Source organism: Kogia breviceps, chromosome 13, assembly GCF_026419965.1.
Source record: "Kogia breviceps isolate mKogBre1 chromosome 13, mKogBre1 haplotype 1, whole genome shotgun sequence".
Lineage (NCBI taxonomy): Eukaryota > Metazoa > Chordata > Mammalia > Artiodactyla > Physeteridae > Kogia > Kogia breviceps.
In genome coordinates this window covers 61,702,561-61,730,453 of record NC_081322.1, presented here as the reverse complement: position 1 = coordinate 61,730,453, position 27,893 = coordinate 61,702,561, and the positions used below count along the sequence as shown (strand labels likewise).

The 27,893-nt window shown below is 41.0% G+C and overlaps 1 protein-coding gene across 2 annotated transcripts in view; it reads left to right on the top strand.

Annotated features, from left to right (window-relative positions):
* Positions 1-6,425: 6,425 nt before the first annotated feature.
* The window catches only part of MOXD1 (monooxygenase DBH like 1), a 77,190-nt gene continuing 55,722 nt past the window's right edge, over positions 6,426-27,893 (top strand). Inside the window, exon 1 of one of the 2 annotated variants that reach the window (XR_010836046.1) lies at positions 6,426-6,795. Coding sequence is in view for 1 of the 2 variants with exons in the window: in XM_059082880.2 (XP_058938863.1) it covers positions 6,532-6,795 (264 nt within the window). In the remaining variant the exon portion in view is untranslated. The remainder of the gene's footprint in view (positions 6,796-27,893) is intronic. The other variant, XM_059082880.2, reaches the window with a different exon arrangement.

Sequence of the window (27,893 nt, the reverse complement as noted above, 5' to 3'; positions counted from 1 at the left end):
ACAGTCAATCTGATTATTTGTTTTATTTGTTTAATTACCTAAAGAAAATAGGATGCCTTTTGAAGACCAAATTGTGTTTATGTAAGGCTAAGTCGATTAATCTTTAATTTCTAAGTTAATTAATCTTTAATTTCTTGAACTTCTAATTTGGATATTTAAATGTGGAAATTTCCAAAGAACTGAGACTAGAGCTTAGATTTAAAAATGAAAAGAAATAAAATCTTGCAGCATAGGAAATAAGCACACACATTTTTCCTTTTTTATTCAAGAATTGATTAGAGAGCTTCAAAACCTAGTTTAACACTCATTCCCAGACTATATCTTATATTTGCCAGTTTCCACATGGAAAAATAATTGCTAATTATTCCAGTTTTTCATTTAAGGGAAACTCTTTTCATTATTTATTATCCTTAGTAATGATTGTAATGACTTTCATTATTTTTTATGTTTTAGGCTGCTTTGGGTCTTACTTGCAGCACGCAGGGTCTTCGTTGAGGTGGCACCCAGGCTTCTCTTTAACTGTGGCTCGCGGGCTCCAGGGCTCAGGAGCTCAGTAGTTGTGGCGCGCGAGCTTGGGATCTTAGTTTCCCTACCAGGGATGGAACCCAAGTCCCCTGCATTGGAAGGTGGATTCTTTACCACTGGACCACCAGGGAAGTTCCCCATTATGTTTTTTAAAAATTACATTTTTATATTTCTAGTCTTTATGTTTTTTCATTATAGTATAGATTTCTTTAAATTTTTCCAAAACCTCATATGGAATTTTGGAATCAAGTAGTACTCAATCGTCTCATTCATATTCAGGTTTTGAACTTGATGCTCTTTGCTCATTTCGACTAAGTACGTAGACTTTTCTTGAAATTGATGGTTATAGAAGCATAAGCCCATAGAACCACAAGCATTTAAAATACCAAATCTACTGTATAACCAGAAGGGTAATATCTAGGGAGAATATGACTGTATTCACAATGACTTCTTTCTCCCAACATGTTTACAGAAGTTAAAATTTGGTAAACCAATACCAGCGGTGAACATGAGACATCCAAGAGAATAACTGTTAAGAGGAGGATGTGGGAAGAGCCAAACATTGTTAATTTTGTCAGGCAACCACGCTTCCTGCTTGTATCTATTAAAAAATTGAATAACAAGTCACTTCTCTCTAGGACTTGCTAGCTTCATTCAGCTGCAAGATGAAAGTATGGACTGCAGGGTCCTTGAGGTTCCTTTCAAGGCAAGTCCTAGGATATTCCTAGGACTAACTCAGCACATTTTATCACCCCTCATTTCTCCTCCCATAATCACTGACAGCTTCAGTTGCTTCATTGCCATAGAAACTAAATTTAGAGACCATGGTTATTTTTCTTCATCTAAAGATCACTCTGATAAAGAGCGCACAATTCCGGGGTCTATTGCTCTCATCAACGCCCAAGCAGCTTTTTTTTTGCGTTACGCGGGCGTCTCACTGCTGTGGCCTCTCCCATTGCGGAGCACAGGCTCCGGACGCGCAGGCTCGGCGGCCATGGCTCACGGGCCCAGCCGCTCCGCGGCATGTGGGATCTTCCCGGACCGGGGCACGAACCCGTGTCCCCTGCATCGGCAGGCAGACTCTCAACCACTGCGCCACCAGGGAAACACCCAAACAACTTTTTCAAAAGGCTTTACAATACTATAGGCTGAGTGCTGGTATAAATCACTTTCTTCCCTACCACAGTATTGATACACATCATAGTTACTTGTAAACGGAAATTCTAACAGATGGTCACTAGTGATAAAAAAACAAACAAACAAACAAACAAAAAAAAACAGTATTATTATTTTTTTCCTCTAAGAAAATTTTATTACTTTTTTTAGTTGAAACAGTTTGATTTCAGAGCACGATTTATAGATAATACCAAAGTGCAGGTTTTGCACAGAGAAAGTGGTTTACTTGTTGTTATCTTCATATGGAGGAATTTTCAATGCCAACTGGCACTTATTTGCAAAGTAACCTCAAGAACTCAGTTAAGCCCATTTCAGTTTTTTAATAATAAAAATAAATGCACTTCTTCATCTGTGCCACCATCATCATTGGTATCATCCATTATTACAATAAGGAGTATAAGATTGGGCTAATAGCGGATCACGGTATCTTGCTCATGTGAAAAATATCAGCCCAGCTGAAAGTTTCATAATGATAACCTGGTAGCTTTAAAAATTACTTTTTTTTAGTGGATATGAGATGAGAGCTAAGGAAAGTATGTCGTCAAAAAAAAAAAAAAAAAAAGAAAAGAAAGAAACCGAAGTTCTATTTTTGGCTTTTCTGCCACTGACTCACAGTATTAACTTCAACCAATGGCCAAATTTCGTCTACTAACTAAGCCTATCCGCACAAGAGGCTTAGTTAACAGATGAAATGAGAACTGCTTCAGCTTCCCTATTTGAATGCTGGAGAACTGCTGAGATCACTTATATAAATATTTTTCTTTGAGCTCCCTAGAAGACAGGAACTTTATAAATATTTAGTTTTATTGTTGCACCTTAGGTACAAGTAGACGGGAAATTATACTCCCATATTTAAGTAAGAAATAACCTATTTCAGATCATCCTGGTTCATACCAGGGACTTTGCATTGGCTTGTTAGGGTCTCTTGAGCTTTCTTTTTTTCCATCCTCCTCCGCCCTTGCAGTTGACAAATGTGGAAATATAAATAAACCTTCCACAGCAGCAAGGGTTCCAAGGTAAGGAAGCCCAGCATGGATGCAGACACGCTGGCTGATGGCAAGCTGTGTATCAGAATGGGTGAGGATTCAAAATACACATCACATTTAGAATTCCTGATTGAAAAGTGTGAAAAAATGATTCATTTTTTTAAGAATGAGTAATTTGGTTGAATGTTCTGAACTCAAGAAGGACCTCACTGAATCTCTACTTTTGTCTTTTGTTTCTTTTTTAGATACAACGTGTAGAGAAGAAACCTAAAAAATGTGATTGTAACCAGCAGGTTTAGAGTCACTCTGCTTATTTCAAGAGTTTTACAAAAATAATTCACCTGTTTCTTTGCAAATTCTTATTCAACAGGCTCTTCCTTCAAGGTTTTAATGGCACTAGGTTCTGGAATGCTGTTTTTGGAATTCTTACAAGTGTTATTTTTGGATGGTGGAATTTCAGGTGATTTTTTGGTTTACTTTCTTATTCATATTTTTTGCATTTCTTGATCTTTTGCTTTAAATAAGGAGGAAGTATCATTTTTACAAAAACAGTAGTTAAAAAAGTAAATTTGAAACCTCTTGCCACTGATTTCATTCTCTTCTCGGCTTTATACCCTGAGTTTTTAATGGACCTGTGTCTTCTTCCTGCTTTCCTTACAGACAAGCAGTTGTACAGTAATTAATTTCCCAGTTGGGAAACTGCGACTTTATGCAACTGAGCTTATGCTTCTGAGCAGGGAGATGGTTTTGATCTAGGGAACTCAGGCAGCTTATAAAGCACACTTAGATAAAATTGTCTCTTTGTCTTCATTTACTGGGGTAATTCAAGCCAAGGCAGAATGGGTCTCTTGAGGATGAATTATGCTAATGATGTTCTGTTTGTTGACCTAATCTCAACATGATTATATTAGTTTTAATAGTTCTTAGGCACTCAGGGTGTTTTGGATGCAATGCCAGTTACGGACAAGCAAAGGGCAATAACTTCAACATTCAACCTTCTGACTTTATGAAAGAATAAAGACCATTTAAGACTTTCTCTTTTGTGTATTCATGTATAGTCTTCTTTTCTATTTTTGCCTCAATACCAGGGCAGAGCAGAACATTCAATCATATCTGGGGGCCAAGCTTTCCCTCCACAGCCCATCTTTGTTAAGAGGATGCTTGCAGGAGGATCTGAAAATGCATCTATTTATTCTTCCTACAAGTATTTATTAAGCACTATTGCATGTTCATCCATATTCTAGGCAATGTGCCAGAACAAGGAACCAGAATCTGTTCCTGACTTAAAAGCCTCCTGGAGGAAAACAAGCATATCGACAGACACTGAAATGTTAGGGGTGCCATCATGAGGTCTGGACAGAACATTCCATGGGCCTGGGTACCACTGTGGAGAGGTCAGTGCAATCTGACGGACATGTGGGAAGAAGGATCCGAAAACACTTTGGGGCTTCCCTGGTGGCGCAGTGGTTGAGAGTCCGCCTGCCGATGCAGGGGACACGGGTTCGTGCCCCGGTCCGGGAAGATCCCACATGCCGCGGAGCGGCTGGGCCCGTGAGCCATGGCCGCTGAGCCTGCGCGTCCGGAGTCTGTGCTCCGCAACGGGAGAGGCCACAACAGTGAGAGGCCTGCATTACCACAGAAAAAAAAAAAAAAAAGAAAATACTTCGAAGAATGGAGGGAAGAAAAGGCAAGTGTGGCCGATTGTGAGCAATCTGAAAAGGCACAGTGATGGGAAACAGCAGGGCTCTCTTTTGAGGATTCTAGAAGCAGCTTTTATTTGTCCGGTTGCAAGTGGGTGAGTGATATGGCAGTGATGGAAGGTAAAGCTAGAACAGTAAATAGGGGTCAGATTCCAGATGTGAATTTGGGATTTATATAACAAACCCCGGGAAGCAGATGTGACCATGTATTCCAGGCTCCTCTGTGCTAGGGGTAAAAGTGGGGTCACAAAACAGGAAGTTCGCCTTTGATCACTCTGGAGTAATATAACTCCCCTGAAATGCCTGTGCCTCACGTGGTACCAAGACCCACTCTTCTTGGCCTCCATGTCCACCATTTTGTTCCTCTCTCTCCACACTCCCTTTCTCTTCCTGGCCACGCCCCTGTGCTTGTAAAAATGCAGTTCTAAGGATGCGATTCTCAGTGTGCCGAAGTTGATGCTGCTCTGATGTCTGCCCAGGGAGCCCTGTGGCTGCTGGTAGTTCATGCTCTCAATGCCTCAGTTCTTTTTTTTTTTTTTTTGCGGTATGCGGGCTTCTCACCGAGGTGCAGGCGGCATGTGGGATCTTCGCGGAAGGGGGCACGAACCCGCGTCCCCTGCATCGGCAGGCGGATTCTTAACCACTGCGCCACCAGGGAAGCCCGATGCCTCACTTCTTTAAAGGCTTCACAGGCTCTTTTATTTCTTGCCTTATCCCGAGGTTTCAACATTGCTCTACTCTGGTGGTGGTCTGTTGTCATTGACTAAACCTGTAGACTTCAGTCCCCTCTCTCCTTGGGATGAGTCCCTTCTCAAGCAACTCCCTGAACTCCCCGGTAAACAGATCCGCTGGAAGGTTGCTTTCCAGAATTAGTCAAATATGCCCGAATCTTTGGGAGAGCACAGTTTTGATGCATGGTGGCAACTCTGGAAAAGTTATGGGAAAAGGAATGGCAAGAGAAAATAGCAGGAAAAAACGGGCTGAAACATGACTCTAAAAGAGAATTAGTATAAGCAGCTTGCGTGGAGCCTCCAAATCCAAAGTAAATAGTACATATTTGTAGTATTCTTCTTTCCCATATTTTTGAAATCTGATATCCTCTCTTACTTTTATATTTTGTATTATTTGTATTTTATAAGCCACCTTAGAACTTTTTTGAAACATGGCAGAATATAGATAAATGAATAAAGAAAGGTAATTTGCAGTTGCTACACGGAGTGATTAGCATTTTGAAGACAGGAGTGATGTGGTCAAAGCTAGAGAGAAAAACACTTTTTGATAAACATGACTATGGCCAGAACTTGAAATAGCAGGAAACGAGGATATCAAATTAAAATCTAACTCCCAAATGATGCTTCAACCCTGACCTATTTGCTGATGGCAGAGTGGTTTGGCAGAATTTGTCCCCTGAAGACCAAACCAAATCAAACAAAAACCAGGCAGAAGAGGCAAGGTGCTGACTCCTGCCGTCAGGAACCCGATCTCCCCAGACTCGATGAAAGGGTGAGAGAGATGCGCTGGACGAGGTGCACCGTGTTCCCGGCGGGGTAGAGGCATCGCTGTGTACAATGGTTTCGGAAAATCGACGGCAGCGAATACCGAAATATCAAGCGGTTAACCCTGGACGGGACTTTCTCTTACTTGACCTCCAGCAAACCCAGGATTATCTCTTTGATTACTCAGGTCCTCCCCTCCTCGGCTAAACTAAACTTACCCTCTCTTGGCAATTTCTTATTCTTTCCCCTGGGATCCCCGCCCCCTGGTCCCCAGGACGTGCTCACTCTCCCCGCTCCTTTTCCCTCTGCCTCCGACCCCCTCGCCTCGGCTTCCACCTCCTCCTCTCTCCTTCCAGGACATCCGTCGCTCCGCTCCCCACTGAATCCCACCTCGGAGACCAAATCAGGGGCGCGGGGTGGCAGATGGATGGGCGGCAAGGGCGGGACGCAGCTGGAATCGGCGGGACCCGGGCCGACGGGCTGGCGGGCCGCCCGGGCCTGGGAGGGAGGGCGGGGCGGCCGGGCCCCTCCCGGCGGGCGGGACGGGGGGCGGTGCCCAGCCTCCGGCTCTCGGCCGCCGATCGGCGTGCGCCCCGCGAGTTCCAGGCGGCGGGAGCCCAGGTGCCGCGAGGCGGGACGCGCCCGAGGATGTGCCGCTGGCCGCTGCTCCTGCTGTGCGGCCTGCTCCCCGGAGCGGCGGCGGGGGGCTCGGGCCGGCCCTTCCCGCACCGCACCCTCCTCGACTCGGAGGGCAAGTACTGGCTGAGCTGGGGCCCGCGGGGCGGCCGGCTAGCCTTCCGCCTCGAGGTGCGCACCGCCGGCTACGTGGGCTTCGGCTTCTCGCCCACCGGGACCATGGCCGCGGCCGACATCGTCGTGGGCGGGGTGCTCCACGGGCGGCCCTACCTGCAGGTAAGCGCGTCCCCTCCCGGAGCCGCCCCGCCGCGCCCCGGCCGGTCCCGACCCCGGGCCACCCGGCTTTCCCTCCGGCCGAGACTGGACGCCGGCGCGCCCCGCCGCCCCGCCGCCCCTGCCCGGCACGCGTTTGCCTTCGCCGTCCGCTCCTGTAGCCTCCGGCGCCCAGGTTTCACCGCTGAGCACGGTGACCCCAGGCAGCTTTTCGTCTCTGAACACTTTCCTGTCCCCAGCGCCCCACTTAATACATCCCCCAGGTACACACCTGCCACGCACCCCCCTTCATCCCTCTCAGGAAAGGAGAGGGACCCCGGCTTTGGGGGCCTAACGGGACAGCTCTCAGGGTTGAAGGGACCGGAGAGCTGTAGCGTTTGCTGTCTTGCTATCGAGGGTCGGGGATCTCAGAACTTCCCACATCTCGGCTCTTCTGAAGCCTCCTGGCTCGCGGGCCGGGACAGCTACCTTACCCGAGAAATGAATGGAAAGGTCCCCAAGAATCGCTAGGAGCTTGCTATTCTGAGAGCCGTTTAGGAAGCCGCAAAACCTACAAAACCTGGAGTCCCCAGGCAAAACCCCCTATTAAGTGGCAAAACTTTTCACTTTAATAGCTAACAGAATTAATTTGACAGCTACCGTTTTGCTTTGAAAAAGCCCGAGTAGAGTCGTTGCCTGTTCAGAGATGTTTTTATGAATAGGAAAAAGTTTTTTTTTAAATTATGAGATGACCAGAATGATTAGGTAGGTAGGTTTTCTGGACATCTTAGTCTGTTCGATCTTGACCGACCTTTGGACACTTCTCCAGGACGACGTAACATCGTGGTAAACATAGTGTTGCTTATCAAAGTTCATGCAAAAATGCTGACCATTGCCAAAAGTCTCTTGATCCAGATGAAAACTAGTTGTTCTGGCATTGTGTTAAGGCTTTGATGATGTTAAAATCGATGAGCGCAGTGGATTTCGAAGAACAGTTCTCAGTAATTGTATTTCTGACTTCTAAGTTTGATTTCCACAACATCCTGCAATTAATTTTTAACGCTAATGTTGGCATTGGGCTTTTAACTCCGGCTAGAAATTTTTAAAAATGATGGCAATAAAAACTTTAAAACCATTCTGTTGTCTATATTTTCATAAATTAGTCCTTTCCTCACCAAAATAAGGACAACTCCAAGAAAGTAAAGTTATATGAGGATTACACTCTGTTGAAGTCATTGATGTATAAATTTTCTCCTTCTGGAGCATCTCAGACATTAAATTTGTAAACCAAGAATTTGACCCCAAACACAGGCCTCACTAGCCGAATAACTTAGCTCTCTTCTGATATGAAGTAGACAATACTGTATTTGAGCCACATCTTTTTGTGTGTTTGTTTGTCTGTTTGTTTTTTTTTAGGGTGGGGAGAGTCAAATGCCCCTTAACTATCCTTGCATGTTTTGTTGAAGGGGGCAAGTCTTACTATAGTGATATCATAAAACAGAGCATGTGTACTTTAAAAGATAGCTTGATATTGTTTTCCCCAGAAGAGTAGCAGTTCTAGAAAGCCCATCCAATTTGATATCAAATGAAAGACTAAGAGTAGAATTCTGTTTCAACATGCCATAATGGGCACACCACAAACATAGGGTTTGTTAAACTACAGTATTTTCACACTGCTGGTGGTTCTTCATAAAGATCACATAAGAATTAATTAAGTGCTCTTTAGATGGGTTTTGAAACATAGAACTTTTCTTAAAGTGATTACTGAACACATATCACTATGAAATAAGCCTTGGAAATGGATCCTTTCCCAATATATTTAATGAGCATGAAGTAGGACTTTCCCCTCTGTTTTTATTCCTAAGGAGATGAAATCTTTATTTTCATGTATAAAGGATCACCATTTTCTTAGTTGACTGACATCCTTTACTATTCAATTTTTTTAAGCATCCCATTCACTTTAGGACATAAAATATACAATAAAAATTATGCTTATCAGTTAAGGAGAAAAAAAATTTATTAAAAACCTCTTTAATAAAATGAAAGACCACAGACACTAAAAATAAAAAGAACTGTATCAGTTCCAGCTGGATCATCCAGGCTGGGTGATTCCATTTTCCAACTCTTGAAATTGTATCTTCCCCCTAGAAACTATTGATTTGAGATTCTTCATGCAATGGTGTGATAAGGGTATCCTCAGCAACTATACCAAAGGTAAATAGGGTTGTTAAACATTGTGTATGTGATTCCACTAGTAGACTGAATTTTGTGTAATTTTACTCCCAATAAGAACAAATTTTGCATGAAACAATACAACAAAAAGCATTGGCTTCTGGGGCACAATGTAGGATGGCATCAGAGTGTATGATAACAACCTAAGTTGACATCCTAGTCACCTCCCCTTGTGGCTATTTTCCATATATTTTATTTCATCCTTTCTTATTTAATTAAAAAAAACTTGACCTTTACATATTTTTTATTCTTTTATTATGAGTTTTAATAATGATGATTATTAAACTCAGTTTATTATTAAACTGATGGTCTGAAACTCTTCTTTTCAATAGAATGTTAACTCCTGGATAACTATATAAGAATAAATCCTAACCAGCCAGGCAGAGAATTGTCGTTGAAACAGATGTCATAAACCCAAATTCACGTAGAGGTCAAGCAGCAAATGTAAAAGAGTGGCAGGTCTTGAGTGGAACAGGCAGGATTGTAATGCAGCAGAGTAGAGGGGAGAGAAGAAACCCGAGTTTTTGCATGTGAATTACTGTTATGTAGGAATGCAAATCGAGTATTGCCAGATCTTCCTTTTGTTTCTGTTTTTTTGAGAGAAGAAAGTTTTTTAAAAACTTATTTATTTAACTTATTTATTCTTGGCTGTGTTGGGTCTTCATTGCTCCGCGTGGACTTTCTCTAGTTGCAGCGAGCTGCTCTTCCTTGAGGTGCGCAGGCTTCTTATTGAGGTGGCTTCTCTTGTTGCGGAACACGGGCTCTAGGCGCGCGGGCTTCAGTAGTTGTAGCACGCAGACTCAGTAGCTATGGCTCAAGGGCTCTAGAGTGCAGGCTCAGTAGTTGTGGCGCATGGAGCCATGGCATGTGGGATCTTCCCGGACCACGGCTCGAACCTGTGTCCCCTGCATTGGCAGGCGGATTCTTAACCCCTGCACCACCAGAGAAGTCCCAAGAGAAGAAAGATTTTTAGTTTGTGTGTGTGTGTGTAAGTAAAACCTTCTGATTAGTAAATAGCAGCCACAATTCAAATTTGTACAAAGCACCCTGTAGTGCACATATACATACACAATTTCAGTTGAGGTATAATCCCATGGACAGCTTCATCTGGGACCAAGAGGAAAAAAAAGCTAAAGTTAATAAAAAATCAACCCAAATTATGAAAATCCAGAAAAGACAGAGAGGCAGGTCCCATTTCTCTTCAGGCCAGATTTATTCTGTGTCAAGAAATGTCCAGTGTCAGAGGGGACCTTGCCCCTTCTTTTGGTTGGCTATCATTGTGTAACAAAGCACCCCGTAACACAGTGGCTTATTTTGCTCACAAAGCTGCAATTTGAGCAGGACTTAGTGGTGACAGGTCTTCTTTGCTCCACGTGGTGTCAGCTCCAAGGTGAGTGCTTGAGTCACCTGGCGGCTCTCTCACTGGTTTGTCTGACTGGCAATTGATGCCGGCTATTGGCTGGACCTCCGCTGGTCCTGTGGCGGGAACGTGGCCTTTCCACGTAGCTGCCTGACTTCCTCCCAGCAGAGTGGCTGGGTCCCAAGAGTGAACATCTTGAGAGGCCCGGGTGGAAACTGGATGGCCCTTTATAATTTAGCCATGGAATCACGGACTGTGTCTTCTGCTAGAGTCACAGTCCCACTGGATTGAAGAGAGAATGTAGATGCCACCTCAACATCATGCTGTGAGGAGGTCACATGGGAGGGGAAGATATTAGTGTGGCCATCTTCGGAAAATCCATGCAACCACACCCATCGTCACCAGCTTGCCAGTTCTCCCTTCGACCACCGCTTCTGAGTACCTGTCACCATGTAGTCACTCTCTCTTGACACTGCTCGGTTTGGGAGGCAAGTGCTTACTTTTTCACCTCTTTCCTCCCCCCCCGCCCTTCACACACACACACACGCACGCACACGCACGCACGCATGCACGCACGCGCGTGCGCGCATTACTCACAAGAAGTTAGTGAATGGTTCGTCCTCCTAGACCCCATTCCTTCCACCTCTCCCCCCAGAAAAAGAGTTCTCAACCTCCACAAACCCACGTTTTTCAGTGGTTGCCGATCACTAATTCAGGGCTGGACCCAATGAGACTATCTCCAGAGGGCAGCGCGACATTTGCTTGTAGAGTTTGTGGAGTGAAAAATCAGATTTTGATTTCCTTGCCTCAAGGCAGTATACTGGCTTGGACATCCTTAACACCACACCCAGAGATGAGGTATTGTGGAAATCTGCCCTGCCCGTTTGTAACCCTCCGACCCTGTCTGGAGATATTTCTTCAGATGGTGTATAACCAGGTACCATCAAAATGGGAAAGAAAAGAGAGAAACGCGGTTGTGAAGTAAAGCCCGTCCCAGCGTACCCTGTCGGGTAAGTTGTTCTGGATCGGGTTACACCTGGGGACACGTTACCCCTGGGATGCTGCTGAGGTTAGTTTCCAGACAGTGTGTTTCACAGAACGGCCAGGGGTGAGGGTGGGAAGCGGTCTTTCCTCTTGCCTCGGCTTTGGAAAGCCTCGCTATTTTGTCTCAATGAGTTATCTCAACTCTCAGTTCCCTGATGCACTCGGATTCGTGTCCTTTCCTTGTACTTTGCCCCTTTTTGACACAGAGCGATCCCACCCCGATCCAAGCCACTTAGCAACTGTGAGTCCCCATTTGGGGGAAGTAATCCGGGTTGATGAATGCCTAGTTTGTGTGAGTTGGAGAAGAGGGCAGCATTGTCAGATGTGCCTGATGAATTTGCACAGAAATGGATTCACTCTTCCTTTGCGGGTGTAAATCGCTCGGGAATGGAGGCTGAAACCTATGTCATCATTTGTTACAGCCTTGCTGGTTGGCGGTCGCTACGACTGAAACTTTTCTGTGATGAGAAGGAAGTCTTCAGCAGCGGGGTAATTGCTGCAGGGCTGCTCCCTGAGGAAGTGCTTGGACATTATGCTGTGATTTGAAATCACAGAAAACAGTGAGCATTCTTTGTGGTTAACGATGTGCTTCTTTTAAGTGCACCGGGGCCAACGGCAACTAAGAAATGTTTGGAAAGCAAATTGAAAAGCTGTAAGGGAAGGGCGAAGAGAGTGTGCAACCCTGACACAGCTCAGCTGGGGCTTTGTTAAGAGATATTTATAAATCTTCAAATTAAGTCCCCCCCCCCATCAATTTCCAGATGACGAAGGGACCTCTCCAAGCTTCATGCTTTGTGCATTAGTAATAAGTACACATGCACCAATGTAAGCTGGAACAGGAACACACCAGGATACTCTTCAGCTGTGTGGTTCTCCCTGGAAGAGCAGATGATTTCACAGCGCCAGCCTGACGAAAGGGCAGAGTAAGAGCCAAGAGAACAGAGCACCTGAATTGACCATCAAGGTTTAAGACTTCAGGCAACCAACAGCCTATTTCTGGATTCTTGGAAGGAGAGGCAAGAGTCCACTTCAAAGAAATTGAACGGTGGTTTATTGATTCATCATTTGTAATAGAGGCCTATTAAAATAAAGTTGCTGGCAAAAGGAATGAATTCATTATATATCATGTTTCTGGAAATGTTTGATCCATATGTGAAAACAAAAACCAAACAAACACCTCTGCCTATGGATGCCTCACAATGCTGTTTATTGTAACTTTTAAAAAATAATTAGTACAGAACTTTTAAACAGAGAATATTTCTCCAGGAAACCTCTTCCCAATCTATGTCTTTTTAACTTGTTAAATTTTAAAATAGACTGGGGAAAAAAAGCTTCACATTAGGACAACATACAGCACACACATAAGCAGAGAATTCTACAAAAATAAAAATAACTTCAAATATATCACTTTTTGTTAACTGTAAAAATGGGATTGTGTATGAGTGCTGTGCAAATAATGTATAGACCAAATTTAATTTACTACTGAGGTCTTTTGTAGTCATCTAATGTAGCCAAAAATTATGAGAAAAATCTTTAAACAATGTTTGCTTTTACAAGTTAAATGTTGATGGTTTGGGCATTTACTTGCTGCTCATAAGAGCTCAGAGTTCAGTTGATCCCTCTTAAATTTCCTAAACCACCCCCGCCCCAATTTTACAGTTAAGAAACTAGGCCTTAGGTACCTTTAAACAACTTGTTGGAGGCCATACAGATCAGTAGCCTGGATTCATTTCCTCTCAGTCCTGGTTTGGTGGTCTTTCTTCTCCTACAAGCAACTGGTAGCTTACATAAAAACATATTAACAGTTTTCTTCCTCAATAGTGAAAAAACATGTTAATAAAATGCATTTTTAAAAAGTGATAAAATCATAGTATCTCTCTTACTACTTTTGTTGTACTATGAATGTCATAGATACACACATTTCTATGATGTGATTTTTCATTCATGGAGTGCTTGGTGGTTTTTTCTGGCTGTGTAGGGTCTTAGCTGCAGCATGCGGGGTCTTCGTTGAGGTGTGTGGGATCTGTCATTGTGGTAGAGGGCTTCTGTCTAGTTGGGACATGCGGGTTTTCTCTTCTCTAGTTGTGGCACACAGGCTCCAGGGCACGTGGGCTCTGTAGTTGGCAGCACGTGGGCTCTAGTTGAGGCGCATAAGCTCAGTAGATGTGGTGCACGGGCTTAGTTGGCCCGCAGCATCTGGGATCTTAGTTCCCTGACCAGGGATTGAACCCTTGTCCCCTGCACTAGAAGGCAGATTCTTTATCACTGGACCACCAGGGAAGTCCCTCATGGAATTCTTAATATATGCCATACATTATGATAAGTCCTTAAAGTGTGTTATCTCATGGAATTCTCACAATAGCCCTATAAGGTCAATATCTTATTTCTCCCATTTTGTAGATGTATAAACCTGAGGCTCCAGGCCACACAGCATGAGAATCATTCGGGACTTGGCGTATGACTGTTTTAGTAAAGTACTCACCGATAGGCAGAGAATGTTAGAATGTTCATTCATTCACTTGACCAATATTTATTGAAGGTTTATTGAACGGTTCTAGATGCTGGGGATATAGCATTTAATGAGAGGAAATCAGTGGTATCAGGGGGCTCACATTTTGACGGGGGATAAACAAATAAACAAGCAACAAAAATATCAGAAAGTGGTAACTGCTGTGCAGAGAATTAAAATAGGGTGATGTGATAAGGAGAAACGGTGTGGCTGTTTTAGATTGGGATGCTTATAATCAAAACATGGAGGAAAACAAATAGCCCAAGTTTTAAAGGCTGTCTTTCAAGATTAACCATAGTGTTTACAATTCAAATTATCATATACTATGAAGAAGATTATCTGGCATGGGCATCAAAGGACTCAGTAGACCTTGAATATAGGAGACTGCCTACCTGGAGGAAATATAATTAATGTGTCTGAACCGCATGAGCTCTCTTTTCTATTTCTGTGGCATTGTTACACAGATGTTTAGTAAGCTCAACTAGAGTCTTTCAGGCTTTGATCTAGAGACGCAGTGATTTTATAGGAGTTTCTTTCTTAATACTAGGTATGAATGTTTTTCTCTTATACTCTGTGTTCTTTCTCATCTTCAGTAATATGAGAGAGCTACAGGACTTTGAGAAGCTAGAGCAACAAAACCATCACATGCGTCTGGGGGATTTCCATCTTTCAGGCAATTTTTAGACTAAAACTTGCAAGTCTCAGTTTCTTAGATACAACTAAATTGCTACCATTTTCCCCCCTGCAAACTTCATGCACAGAAACGCACTCATACAAGGAAGATCTTGGTAGATGAAACCATGTAGAAGCAAGGCCTCTTGTACTTTGGACATCCAGATCCCTTTGGGCAAGGCCAAGATGGATCTGTGCTACGGTGGATTGGAATCCAGTGGTGAGCAGGCAGAGCTAATGGAAGACTGAGAACTGGGAAAGATACTTCCTACGGCAGAAATTCCCAAATTTGCACATTAGAATCACCTGGGCATCTTTTAAAAATTTCCCCGTCCAGGCAACCCCCATCCCTCCTTAATACCCATTAAATCACAATCTCTGGGTGGGTGGACACAGGCATTAATATATTTTAAAGTTTCTTAATTGACTCTATGAAGACAATTATGAAATGTGCAGACAAGTTCGGGAACTACTGACCTTACGTGGTTAGGCTCCTTGATCAGAATCAGGTGACTCCTGTGTGGTCCACCTATAGAAGCTTGGAAGATTCCAGAGGACGTGCATGGGGACACATAGCAGGATTCTGGACAAAGCAATTCAGAGTGACCACTTGATGTCTGAAGCAAGGGCAAACATATGCTTAGATATTTAAGATTATTTTGTAAGGTAGAAAAATAAAGTGGGTTTTTCTAGAATTGAAACACTTCTGAAATGTTCAACAAATTTGGTGATAATTCTAAGTATTTTCTCAAAAGTACATGCTGAAACGAGAGCAGCAATGGAAGAACTGTGGGTAGTGGTGTATTTTACAACATGCTGAGCCAGAAATCTCCCTCCTCCTCATAGCCCTCTACCATTCCTACACACCTTTTGTCAGTCGGTACTAGCTGCTGTATTTCTAAGCAACAGGAATATCTGCCCACATAGTCTAAAATTCATAAGTTATATATGGCCACAGGGCATTAAAGGAATATTAATAAATGAAAGTCTTAGATAATTTCTCAGCCTGTTCAAGAGGCGTGTTCTGCTCTAAAATCTTTTTTTAGAATTACCAGTGACAAAATGGACTCCCTTAGTATTTGGAAAAATTCTGAAGTGTCTTTCTAGTTACGTAAATAGATATTCTTTTCCTTCCCTCCTTCATTTTCCAAGGTTACTAATAAGAAGTGAAATGCCCTAAAGCTATAGCTGCAGTAGGGAGAAGGAGGAAATGGAGTAGGAGTGGTGGATAATTCGTGTTTTATTAGGGTGTGGGTGGGACATTTACAGGTCGATGAGTATGTCAGTGCTGCCACAATCTTCCTGAGGGACCAGGAAAGAGTCCATGTGCCTGGCGGGTCCTCAAGAAATACCTGCTGAGCAGCTAAAAGCAGGAAGCCCTGCTCTGAATCCCAGCACCGCTTGCTACTTACTCCTTGTGTGGCCCTCGGCAAACTCCTTAACGCCTCTGTCACTTAAGTGACAGTTCCCTTTATGAAGAAGGGAATTATATCTAACGCATGGGGGTTTTGTGAGGATTAAATGAAATAGGCATGTAAAGCTCTTAGCAGAGTATGTGGCACATTAAAAGTAATCAATAAATACAAGGTATTATTATAATGAGTCACTTAGTGAAATATCAGAATTGTCAGCTGATTACATGGAGAGAAATGTCCCAGATTTTCAACTTGGGGGAAAATATCTACTGAAGGAATAGATGGGGGAGATTCATAGTAATTTTTGAGGAAATTCAAGGACAAACTTTAAGCGACTGGTTTGTGAATGCTTGGCCCTAAGCAGTTGGTTTGTGGCTTGAGGTCAGCATGGTTTCAATAAACACAAGTTATACTCACAAGACTGCATTTGCTTTTGCATTTGATTTGCTGAACCAGCCTGTGGTTGTGGTAATAAATCAATGGTGTGTCTGAATGATTCTAAAGTAATTGGCAGGTCTCTTAGGATGTCACAACATGTTGATAACAGACTGCCTACATTAGTCCACAGAATAAAGACTCAAAAGATAGTGATATATTAAAATAACGGAAGGAAACTAAAAGTTAAAAATTCACTGAGAATACAAATAAAGTTAAATACTTGGTTTAAAGATTAGTTGTGTATGTACAAAATGTGTAAAATTGGACTTAATTGGAATTCGTATGAAAAAGGTCTAAATATTAGTTCTTCTTAAGCTCAGAAGAAGTGCTTCTTGAACACAAATATGCAATATTAGCCTATAAACTCTACGTTTACATCAAGGGAAGTAATACTGACATTGTAATCTGTACTAGGCTAAGGTAACAGAAGATACCTTCTTGAATAACTTCTTTAAAGGATGTGTGGGTGAGCTGGATCATTCTAAAGGAGAATTACAAGGATGATTGAAATCTCTGGAAATTGGGGTACTTGAGTAATGGGAGACCACTGGCAATTTGCTTGGAAACAGAACAATTAGAAAAGACATGATCGGGGCTTCCCTGGTGGCGCAGTGGTTGGGAGTCCGCCTGCCGAGCCAGCCACTGGGCCTGCGCGTCCGGAGCCTGTGCTTCGCAATGGGAGAGGCCACACGGCAGTGAGAGGCCCACGTACCACTAAAAAAAAAAAAAAGAAAAGAAAAGACATAATCATTGCCTTTGAAATAGTGGACAGTCTTCCTAAAGAAATATGGATTAGATGCTACCTATTAGGTTCCAGAAGGAAGAAAAAAGACCCAATTAGTATACTCTATTTTAGGTTAGTATAAGAAATACATTTCTGACCATCAGAGGTATTAAAATTGAATGAGTTGCCTTGTGAGATTGTAAACGCATGAGCTTTGTCACTGGAGGTATTGAATACTGTGTGATCCTCTGTTAAAAACATTTTTTTTTTTTTTTTGCGGTACGTGGGCCTCTCACTGTTGCGGCCTCTCCCGTTGCGGAGCACAGGCTCCGGACGCGCAGGCTCAGCGGCCATGGCTCACGAGTCCAGCCGCTCGGCAGCACATGGGATCCTCCCGGATCGGCATCGCAAGGCGGACTCTCAGCCACTGTGCCACCAGGGAAGCCCTGTTAAAAACATTTTTGAGAGAAATCCTTTTGATGGAAGCTAGGATTAGGTATCCTTCAGGCTGTCTTCCAACTTGAGTGTGATGCCGAAAAGAAATTTACTCCACAATCTTGCTTTTAGGTTATTCTAGAAATTAACAGAAGGGAAGACATTAGCAACTATGAAACTGTCTATGTTGTGTTTTCAACCTGCCTCAAGAAGGTCTGTTGTCTGTGTGGGTGTGCATTGAATCTTTACATTAGTTGTGAGAGTATTTCATTTCTTTCCCTACTATATATTTCAGTATATTTGAATTATATTAGTGAATATATGTTAATCATGTATAGTGAATATGTATTAGTTTTGAAACTGAAAAAGTGAAAAAAAGAATGTCTTATGACTTGTATATACTCAAAAGAATTTGGAGGGCTTCAGGAGCCTTTTTATTCAAGGCTGAATATAAAGTCGGTAAGTTTCGGAAGCCTGGTTGATGCATTTTTTTGATCTAAGAACAGTCTGCATATTCTCTGCCTCCTGACCTTCTCACCTGGATGTCTAGGTAGCATCTTTTTCTTTTTTTTTTTTTTTCCTTTTGCGGTACGCGGGCCTCTCAATGCTGCGGCCTCTCCGGTTGCGGAGCACAGGCTCCGGACGCGCAGGCCCAGCGGCCATGGCTCACGGGCCGAGCCGCTCCGCGGCACGTGGGATCCTCCCGGACCGGGGCACGAACCCGCGTCCCCTGCATTGTCAGGCGGACCCTCAACCACTGCGCCACCAGGGAAGCCCCTAGGTAGCATCTTAAATCTGCTTCTTCCCCAGCCTTCCCCATCTCGGTAAATGGCACCTCCGGGTACCTCCAGTCAAAAATTAGGGGTCATCCTTGTTTCTTCTCCTTTCTTCTTCACACATATAACCCCACCTCTTCAGATTCTATTGACTCTTCCTCCAAACTAAATCTAAAACCTGCCCAAGTCCCTTCAGTTTTACTACTACCACTCAAGCTTGAACCCCTGGGACCACTGTGTGACTCCTGCCTTCTGACCATGGCTCTTCTTTTTTCTTCTCTTCATTCTACATACAGTGGCCACAGTAATACACACACACACACACACACACACACGTATATATATATTTTCATGTCCATCAGAATATGTCACTTTCTGCTTTAAGCTCAAATAACTTCTATATAAGTTTTTAGTATTAAATCTGAACTCCCTATACTGACCCATAAGGCGTTCACAACATCTGGGGCCTCATTTGATCCCCGTTGACCTCATTTTTCTGTTCCGGGCACTACAGCTCAGTCACCCTGGTTTTTATTTGCTCCACCAAACTGGATAAACCTCGCTTCGCCCCCTTCTAGGTCCTTTCCAATAGCTGCTCTCTCTTCCTGGACCTACTTCCTCCTCACTTTCCATGGCTGGCTCCTAACTGTAGTTTATTTCTCAAAGTAAGTCTCAGTGTCTCAGTGATGACTTTTCTGATCCCTCAACCCAAAGGCTTTCCAATCTGTGTCTAGAATCTCTGTTGTATTTTCCTATAAGCACTTAGCAAAATATTTTTGGTTATATTGTTATTTAAATTTAAAAAATTGTCTGCTTATCCTGCAACTCCACTGTCAGTTTGATTATAATAAGGACTTTGTCTTATACTGTCTATACTGTACAATCATGTGCTCTCAGCCCTACAACAGGGGTGAGGAATAGTAGCCATGCAATAAAATATGTGTTGGAAAAAAGGAGAGGAAGAGGCAGGAAGGAAGGGGCCTTCTCTTCAAAATTTATTCCTTTCATAAACTGGTCATGGAAAATTAAGAGAAGTCATCTAAATTTTTTTAAAAATTAAAATGATGGAATACGGTGAAAGTGAGGTAACATCTTATGTCAAAGGTAAGATTTGGAATTGTTTTTTCCATTGAAGCCTATTGTTAGAGATCGAGTCAAAGGTTTCATTTTACACTCTATCTGATAATTCTGTAATTATAGCAAAGTCTTAAATGACCTATATGAAAACTAAAATGAGATCATTGGCTGTGGGAGAAAATTCAGGATGTGTATTTCCAGAAGGTAGCACTTAAAGGACAAACAGATCGCTCAGGTGTGCCCCTCGTGGAACGCAGGCTAATAGGGCTCACACACTTTGGCGTTCTGGCAGCCATTTAACAGATCCCTTCTTAGAGCTAGAGAGTTTGTTTTATCTGAAGTGGTTTCTGGAAGGCAAGCCCCTTCTGTTTTGACATTCCTCTCAAATTTCCAAGATTAGCGAAGAAATAACTTATTAAAATCAGCTTATACTGAAATCTGCAGATTATGTTTATATAGTTTGTTTAGACGGTTTTATGTTTTTTTAGGATCAAAGATTCTCTTGAACACAAAAATATCTATTATTATACTATCAATATTATTAAACTACTATAACACTTATTATAGAAATGCATATTACAGACAGGAATGTTTGAAGTAACAAGGCTTTTGTGATTTAGAAAAAGAAGAAAAACTACAAGCACCTGTTGAAGAAAATGATGACAGATGGTAACATTTTTCTCAAGGTTCCCTCTGCAGCTGTGCTTACATTCAGTTCCCCAGGCTGAACCGGGGTTTATTCATATCTTTTATTACACCCATAAGAGTTTTCACTTCCTCCTGTTTAACACAGCACCGGTCAAAGCTCTTTTCTGTTAACAGAGATTTTATTCAAGAGAGAAAAAAAAGACTGACAATGAGTGAGAACCAATTTCACATCTGTGTAATCATGCTTTTTAGCGAGAGGTCGTAGCAATCTTGTGGATTGTCAAAGCTAGTGTTTTTGGTTTGTCATCTTAGTCTGGGTTTTTTGGTTTTTTTTTTTTTTTTTTTTTTTTGCGGTACGCGGGCCTCTCATTGTTGTGGCTTCCCCCGTTGCGGAGCACAGGCTCTGGACGCGCAGGCTCAGCGGCCATGGCTCACGGGCCCAGCCGCTCCGCGGCACGTGGGATCTTCCCGGACCGGGGCACGAACCCGTGTCCCCTGCATCAGCGGGCAGACTCTCAACCACTGCGCCACCAGGGAAGTCCCTGTCATCTTAGTCTGAAGGTGGCAGTCAGTACTCTGGCTACCATGCGAAATGCTAATGCCAACTTCTGCTGATGCTGTCTTTACTATCGCCACACAGCATTTTGAAACCTCAGTAATACACTTTATCATTTATTTCAAAGCATAACATGTTCAAAAGGAAAAATATCCTGTGAGAATATGCTTCAGAAGTAATATTTTATTTATTTTGAATTTTATTTATTTATTTATACAGCAGGTTCTTATTAGTCATCCATTTTATACACATCAGTGTACACATGTCAATCCCAATCTCCCAATTCATCACACCCCCACCCCCACCTCAACTTTCCCCCGTGGTGTCCATACGTTTGTTCTCTACATCTGTATCTCTATTTCTGCTTTGCAAACCGGTTCATCTAGAAGTAATATTTTTATGACACAACTGCAGGTTAATTTGATTGCCAGAATCTAACTATCAACTCAGTTTTCAAAGGTAACAGCTAATATTTTATCTTTAAAAAGTATAAACAAGGTTAACACATGATTAATATAATAATCTGCAATAAAAACAAAAAATAATACTTCAATGACAATTCATATTGAAGCTGATATTTATGCAGATATTTGAGTTAGAATATGATTGAAATTCACATAAAACCATTTATCTAGGGAAATATTACTTCACAGTTCACTTTATAGAGCATTAAAGATGAATAAGTACAAAGAAGAATAACTTCTGCATACCAGCTTTCATATTTACACAATTAAAACATCTACATATTTTTATTCTTAAGTGCTTACAAAATCTCCATAGGATCATGATTCTCTGAATCCTCCTCAACCCTCTTGCCCTCATAAAGTCAATTTTTAATGATATAATCGGAACCTACTTTATCAGCATTTTATCTTACATTTATAATTTATAAATATATTTAATACATATATTATACAATGAGATTTTTATAATGGCTGTTATTTTAATAATCAGACCATGACAACGAGAGTACATTGTGATCAATATTTCTGTTTTTATTTTATAAGTCTTGGAGTATCAACACTACAGCAAGGTGGCTGAGGAATGGCCTTCAACCGTGCATGTACGGTGAAGCTGCATTTGGCCCCATTTGCTTAATGGGATTGGGGAGTGGGAGAGAGGGGCACCATTTTGTTCGGATCCTAAAGGTGAAAAATCTGATAGTAAAACTGATCTGGAAAATTTCCTTAAATAGCCCATAAGTACTATACTGTATGGTTTTGTGAATATAAATTTCTAGGTGATGTTATCAGTATTCAAATTCTTAATTGGTCAATGTTTTGCCGTTAATTTCATTCTCCATTTTTTCCCCCTAGAAGATGATAGTAACAAAATAAGTATTCCATTTAATTATCCCCTTGTATAATATTTATCTCTTTGTCAGACTATCAGGAAACCCTTAAACTCACTAAATATACTTTTTTTTGGTTTGGCCAATCCGCAGGATACATTCTCAAGATTGTTCTCTGAGTGACTCGCTTCCTTTTCCTCCTTCCTTCTTCCTTTTTTCCTCCCTCCTGTCTCTCCTTCCTCCCACGGAGAATAATTGAATGATAAGAAATTTGAGACCCAGATTTTTTTTTTGCCTTTTTCTCTCCTCTTGCCTCATTTAATTGTGCTTTTAAAGTTTGCCAATATGCCATTTCTTACGGTATAATATTGACAGCATCAATCCTGTGTTTGATTATAGTTCATGTATCTTCTTAATACAGGCTGAAGGAAGAAAGTAGGTGCTACTGCGAGATATTTTGCTCCCACCAAGTTAAACTGTTCCTTTGCCACAAAGATGTGAATATCGGAGGATAGGTTATGGGTCCTTATCTTTTAGTTTCAAGATTATCCCCTCATTTAGATTTAGCAAAAGGAAAGGCAGGATTCTTCTTTCAAAACTGCACATATTTAATGAGGCTCTGCAATATGCAAGTCCCTCCATTAGGCACTGAGGATATAAATTAACATCAGAACACTTTCTAAAATAGGGTTTCTCTTTCCCAGATATGTTTTTTAAAAAAATTTCTTTTAAATAGGTAGGGAATACCATCCTAGTGTAAAAGGATTTCAAAGAGCTGTTGCATGTAAAACTCTTTTTTTAAATGTTGATGTCAGTTTCATAAGATTCATGTCCATTTAGGGGCTAAAAGGTCATAACAGTGTTCCCAAATTTCAGTGCCAGATGTGTCTGCATCACACGTCATGCAGACCCAAACTCATTCTAGCATCTGGTTAAACACCTTCCACACCAGGTCTTAATCATATGTAAATATAATTGAGAGCAAATGGGAAAATAATCCATTGTTCCCTTTTTTTTGTTCCATTTACAATGTGAACAACTTTTCTAAAGGTATAAATTTATAACTGGATTAACAGGACTAGCTGTCTATTTCTAGGCAATTACCACTGGTTGAGAAGATAATGCTGTGTCTAGAATATATTGCATGCAACACAGGAATGGAAATAGAGGAATAAAAGTTCAGAGAGGGAATGATCACTTCCAGTTGGAATGCTCAAAGAAAACTTTGTAGAGGAGATAGAATCATGATTCTTGGAGAGAAGGAAGCATTTCAGTGGAGTTGTTTCAGTGGGTGGAGGTAGTGGAGTGGATATCTCAGTGGGGTGAAGAGAGTGGGGAGATAAAGAAGAAGAATGAACAAAAGCAAAGGGCTTGAAAAAGGTAGATTATTTGAGGGGAATAATAAATAGATAATAGAGATCATGTGGTGAGAGTTTTTTTTTTTAAGTCTTTATTGAATTTGTTACAATATATCTTCAGTTTTTATGTTTTTGGTTTTGTGGCCACGAGGCATATGGGATCTTAGCTCCCCAACCAGGGATCGAACCTGCATCCCCTGCATTGGAAGGTGAGGTCTTAACCACTGGACCTCCAGAGAACTCCCATGTGGTGAGATTAATGATAGACACTCTGGAAAAGCAGGTTAGGCTAAATTCTAGAGAAACTTGAATCTAAATTATAGAACTTTGCACTCTGTACTGTTGAATAAAATGTAATGACACATTGAGAGTGATTTTCAAGGAAGAACTTGACAAAAGTATGAGGTGATAGAATCTGCACTGAGATAGGAGAAGCTGAATGGAGCAGTAGTAAAAGCTGGGTTATTTTTTTAAAGGAGGAACTGATAGGAGCAGAGATTACCTGTGGAGATGTGAGTAGTAAAGGAAGAAGTTAATAAAGCTGTGGTTTTGAATTTGGATGGTTGGGAGAATGGCAGTACCAGGAAATAAAAATCCTTATAGATAAAGGGTGAATACAATTTTGGATACATTGCATGTGAAAAGACAGTAAGACTTCCAAGTGAAGGTATCCAGTGGACTTTTGGATATGTAATCCTGAATAAAGGTGATGATTGGAAACTCCTGGAGTAGATGAGATTCCCAAAGGATGAAAGATGAAGACAGTGTAGTATAATGTCAAGGATAGAAGTTCAATGACCATAGTTAGGGAATGGGGATAACAGAGACAAACTGTCAGAGGCGGAAAACCAACAATGGAACCTTCTGGAAGTGGGGAGTATGGACATCCTTGCCTTATTCCCAGGACTTACTTGTTGCCAAACTTAGTGGGGAAGAATTCAGCCTTTCATCGTTAAGTGTGATATTAGCTATAGGTTTTTATAGATTCCTTTTATAAGGTTAAGGAAGTACCTTCTGTTGCTAGTTTACTGACAGATTTTGCCATGAATAAATGTTTTAAATGGATTTTCTACATTATTGAGATAATTGTATGATTTTTTTCCTTTTTAGACCTTGGTATAATGAATTGCATTGATTGATTTTCTAACGTTAAATCAGCTCTGCATGGTCATAATATCTTTTTTCTTTTTTTTTTTTAACATCATTGGGTTCTATTTGCTACTACATATTTTTAAGAAAATTTGCAGCTAGGCCCATGAGAGATATTGATCTTTTTTGTAGTGTCTTTGATTTTGGTATCAGATTAATGCTGGCATCAAAAACTGAGTTAGGAAGTATTCCCTCCTCTTTTATCTTCTGGAAGAGTTTGTGAAGAATTGATATTACCTCTTCCTTAAATATTTGGTGAAATTCCAAGTGAAAACACTTTGGCTTAGAATTTTCTTTGTAGGAAGATTTTTACCCATAGGTAGACTATAGGGCTATTCAAAATATCTGTTTCACTAAGTTTTGCTGGTTTGTGTCCTTCAAGTATTTTGCCTGTTTCTCATCTAATTTATTCAAGCTTTTTACATCAAGGTGTGCATAAAATTATTAACCTCTTAATGTTTGTAGGATCTATTGTAATATTTCTTGTTCATTTCAATTACATCTATTTTTTTTTCCTGCTGGTCCCATTTACTCTTTGTTTTATATTTCTCTTTTCCTGCCTTATTTTAGATTGATTTTTTTATGATTCCATTAAGTAATATTATTTAGACTAGAAAGAAGGCAAGATGTGAGCTCTCATGTATCATAACTGAAATTCTCTCAGTGAAGGGAGAAGTATGATCATACGCTGAGGGTGGGGAAATGTTGGCATCTTATATAAGAGAAGGTGTAGAATATTTGTCTTGGGAGGTCTCCCAGGAAAAGCAAGAGATTAACATGTGGGTTTCCAAGCATTAGTAAGGGCACAGCTAATTAAACAGGTAACTGATAACACTATTTGGATAGCTAAGGTGTACAATGGTCAAATCTGAAGATGTCTCCAAATAGACCCTAAAAATTGGAGAATGCCAAGAAACACTTATGGAATTACAGTGGTGATTAGGCTATTTCACATTTCAATTTTAATTTTATTCAAACCCATTCATATTTTCCCTCAATGAGGTTGAAGATATCAGCTTGTTTGAAGACAACCACATTTTTCCAGGAGTCCAGAACTTTGACATAATTGGCATCTGTCTTTTCTGAATATTGAACACTCAGTGGTTTACATGAGGCAGATGAGCTCAAGGGATTTTCAGTAAGTCCTGAATGAAGTTTCTCCTTCTTTCTCATAGCTAAGTTATCTGAAAAGCCAGAAAAAGGTGGAATAGCTGAAAGGAATTGGTTTTGGTGGGTGGAAATAAAACAAATGGAAAATTGGCAAGCCAGCTGGATAGTTTGTGGGACTAAGGTTTTGGAAACATATTTGCAAGACTAGCATAATTATTCTACTCTTTGAACCGATTACATTTTGTACTGTATTCCTTTTGTATTCTAAAGTCAAAACTGTGACTACTTGAATCACATAATGAAATGTGAGGCTTGGTGTAAAGGCACAGTTAGTTTATCTAAATCCCTTGTTGTCCACAGGCATTGTTATTTCATTTATATAGTGAAATCTATGTGATCAAAAGTGGGAAAACCATAGTATCACAGGAATATTTAATTTGAATTGCTTTCACAATTACAGCTGGTTCTCAGAAAAAAATTTTGGACAAACTCTGACTTCAGCAGTAGAAAAAGTAACATTTTATGTGAAAGAAACTTGATAAGATGATTTTGTAGCCAGAAAGATATAAACTAACCCATCCTTTTCCAGCAGTGGCCACTATGACGTAGAACAGTAAAGAAGGATACAGGCTTGGATCTGACTGCCTAGGTTTCAATACTGGCTTTATCACTTACCAGCTGTGTGACGTGACCCTGGGCGAGATGCTAACCTCTTTGTGCTTCATTCTATCTCATACACTTGATCTGAAGATTAAATGAGTTAATACGTGTAACGTGATTAAACTATAGAATGTACACAGTAAGTTGTAGTTGTTACCAGAGTGAAAGAGGTTAGTTAGGCTCTGTGCATTACCGATAATGTGGAGTCTGAACAGTATCTAGATCTGGTACCCTGGATATCAAATTTACACACACTTGATAACTAATTTAAAAAGGTGCTAGGAGGGAATTCTCTGGTGGTCCAGCGGTTAGGACTCTGCTCTTCCACTGCAGGGGGCACGGGTATGATCCCTGGTTGGAGAACTAAGATCCCACATGCTGCACGGCCAAAAAAAAGAAAATAGATGCTAGGAATAGAAATGCCAAATACCATCCATTTGAGTATGACAGTTATAGACAATTTAAAGTTCTTCTCTTGTACACTGTATTTTCTCTGTCAAGCATGCAATCATTTCTTCAAATGTAATTTTAGTGTTAGAAAAAGTAATTATAATTATGTTTCAACATGTATATTCTAAATCAAGTCTTTGTGATTATCAAAAATAAAATATCCTTATGTACTGAAAAACCAGTATAATTACGGCAAATTTTGTGTCTTCTGTAAGTGATAAAAACTAAGAACGTGATTTTTATAACTCTCAACATAGAAAGCTAATGGTAAAAAGCATGGAGAATATTTTCGGGAAAAACCAAACTCTGATTGCAGAAGAGGGAAGGAGATTGGCATTGAATGAGCTCTAACCATGGTTGGCAGATTTTTCCCTCATATACTATTTCACTTATTTATCTTTCAGAATCCACAAAATAAGTATGTATCATCTCAATTTTATTAACGTTAGAACAGAAGTTCAGAGTTTGACTTCAACAATTTGTCAAGACATTTCAGAGTAGAGCTGTGGGTCAGATCCTAGTCATTTGATCTCAAAGCCCATGCCCTCTCCATTGCATCTGTCTGCCTCCCAGAAGTGATCTTACACCATTGAACAAGCTTAGTATGAAAATTATAGCTGAACCACCAAAACAAAACGTCCCAAGCTTTTCAATATCTTATAATTCAACTAGTGTCTTTTCTTTCCATATTTTCCCATTGCATTTCATTTTAATAAACATATGCCATTAAAGCTCCTACTAAAACAACCTATCACCTCAGGATGGGTCTCCTTGCTTTTAGGAGTGCAGAAGGGAAGCACCACAAGGTATAACAGTGGAAAAGTGCTGACCCTGGCCCTGGTCCTGGTGTTGCCATGAACTAGTTATTTCATTTGGAGCAAGCCATTTCACAGTGTTGAAGTTCTTTTCATTTGCAGAATGAGGAAAAAATACTCAGCGATTGCGAATATTCATTCATTCCATCTCTTTCAATGCTCTGTGATATTATAAATCCATTACTGCCTTTTCCTGAAGGGCCAGAAGTTCAAAATATGGACCAGTTTCCTAGGGAACTGTCCCTAGTCCCAACTATGGAGTATCCCATACTCCAGCCCCTTGGAAATTCCCAGGACTTAAGAAATGACCATAAATACAGGGTTTTGTAATAAGCAAACTGAGAATTAATTTTTTAAGGTGATATATGTATACTCTTAATCTAAATTATTTTCACTCTGAATG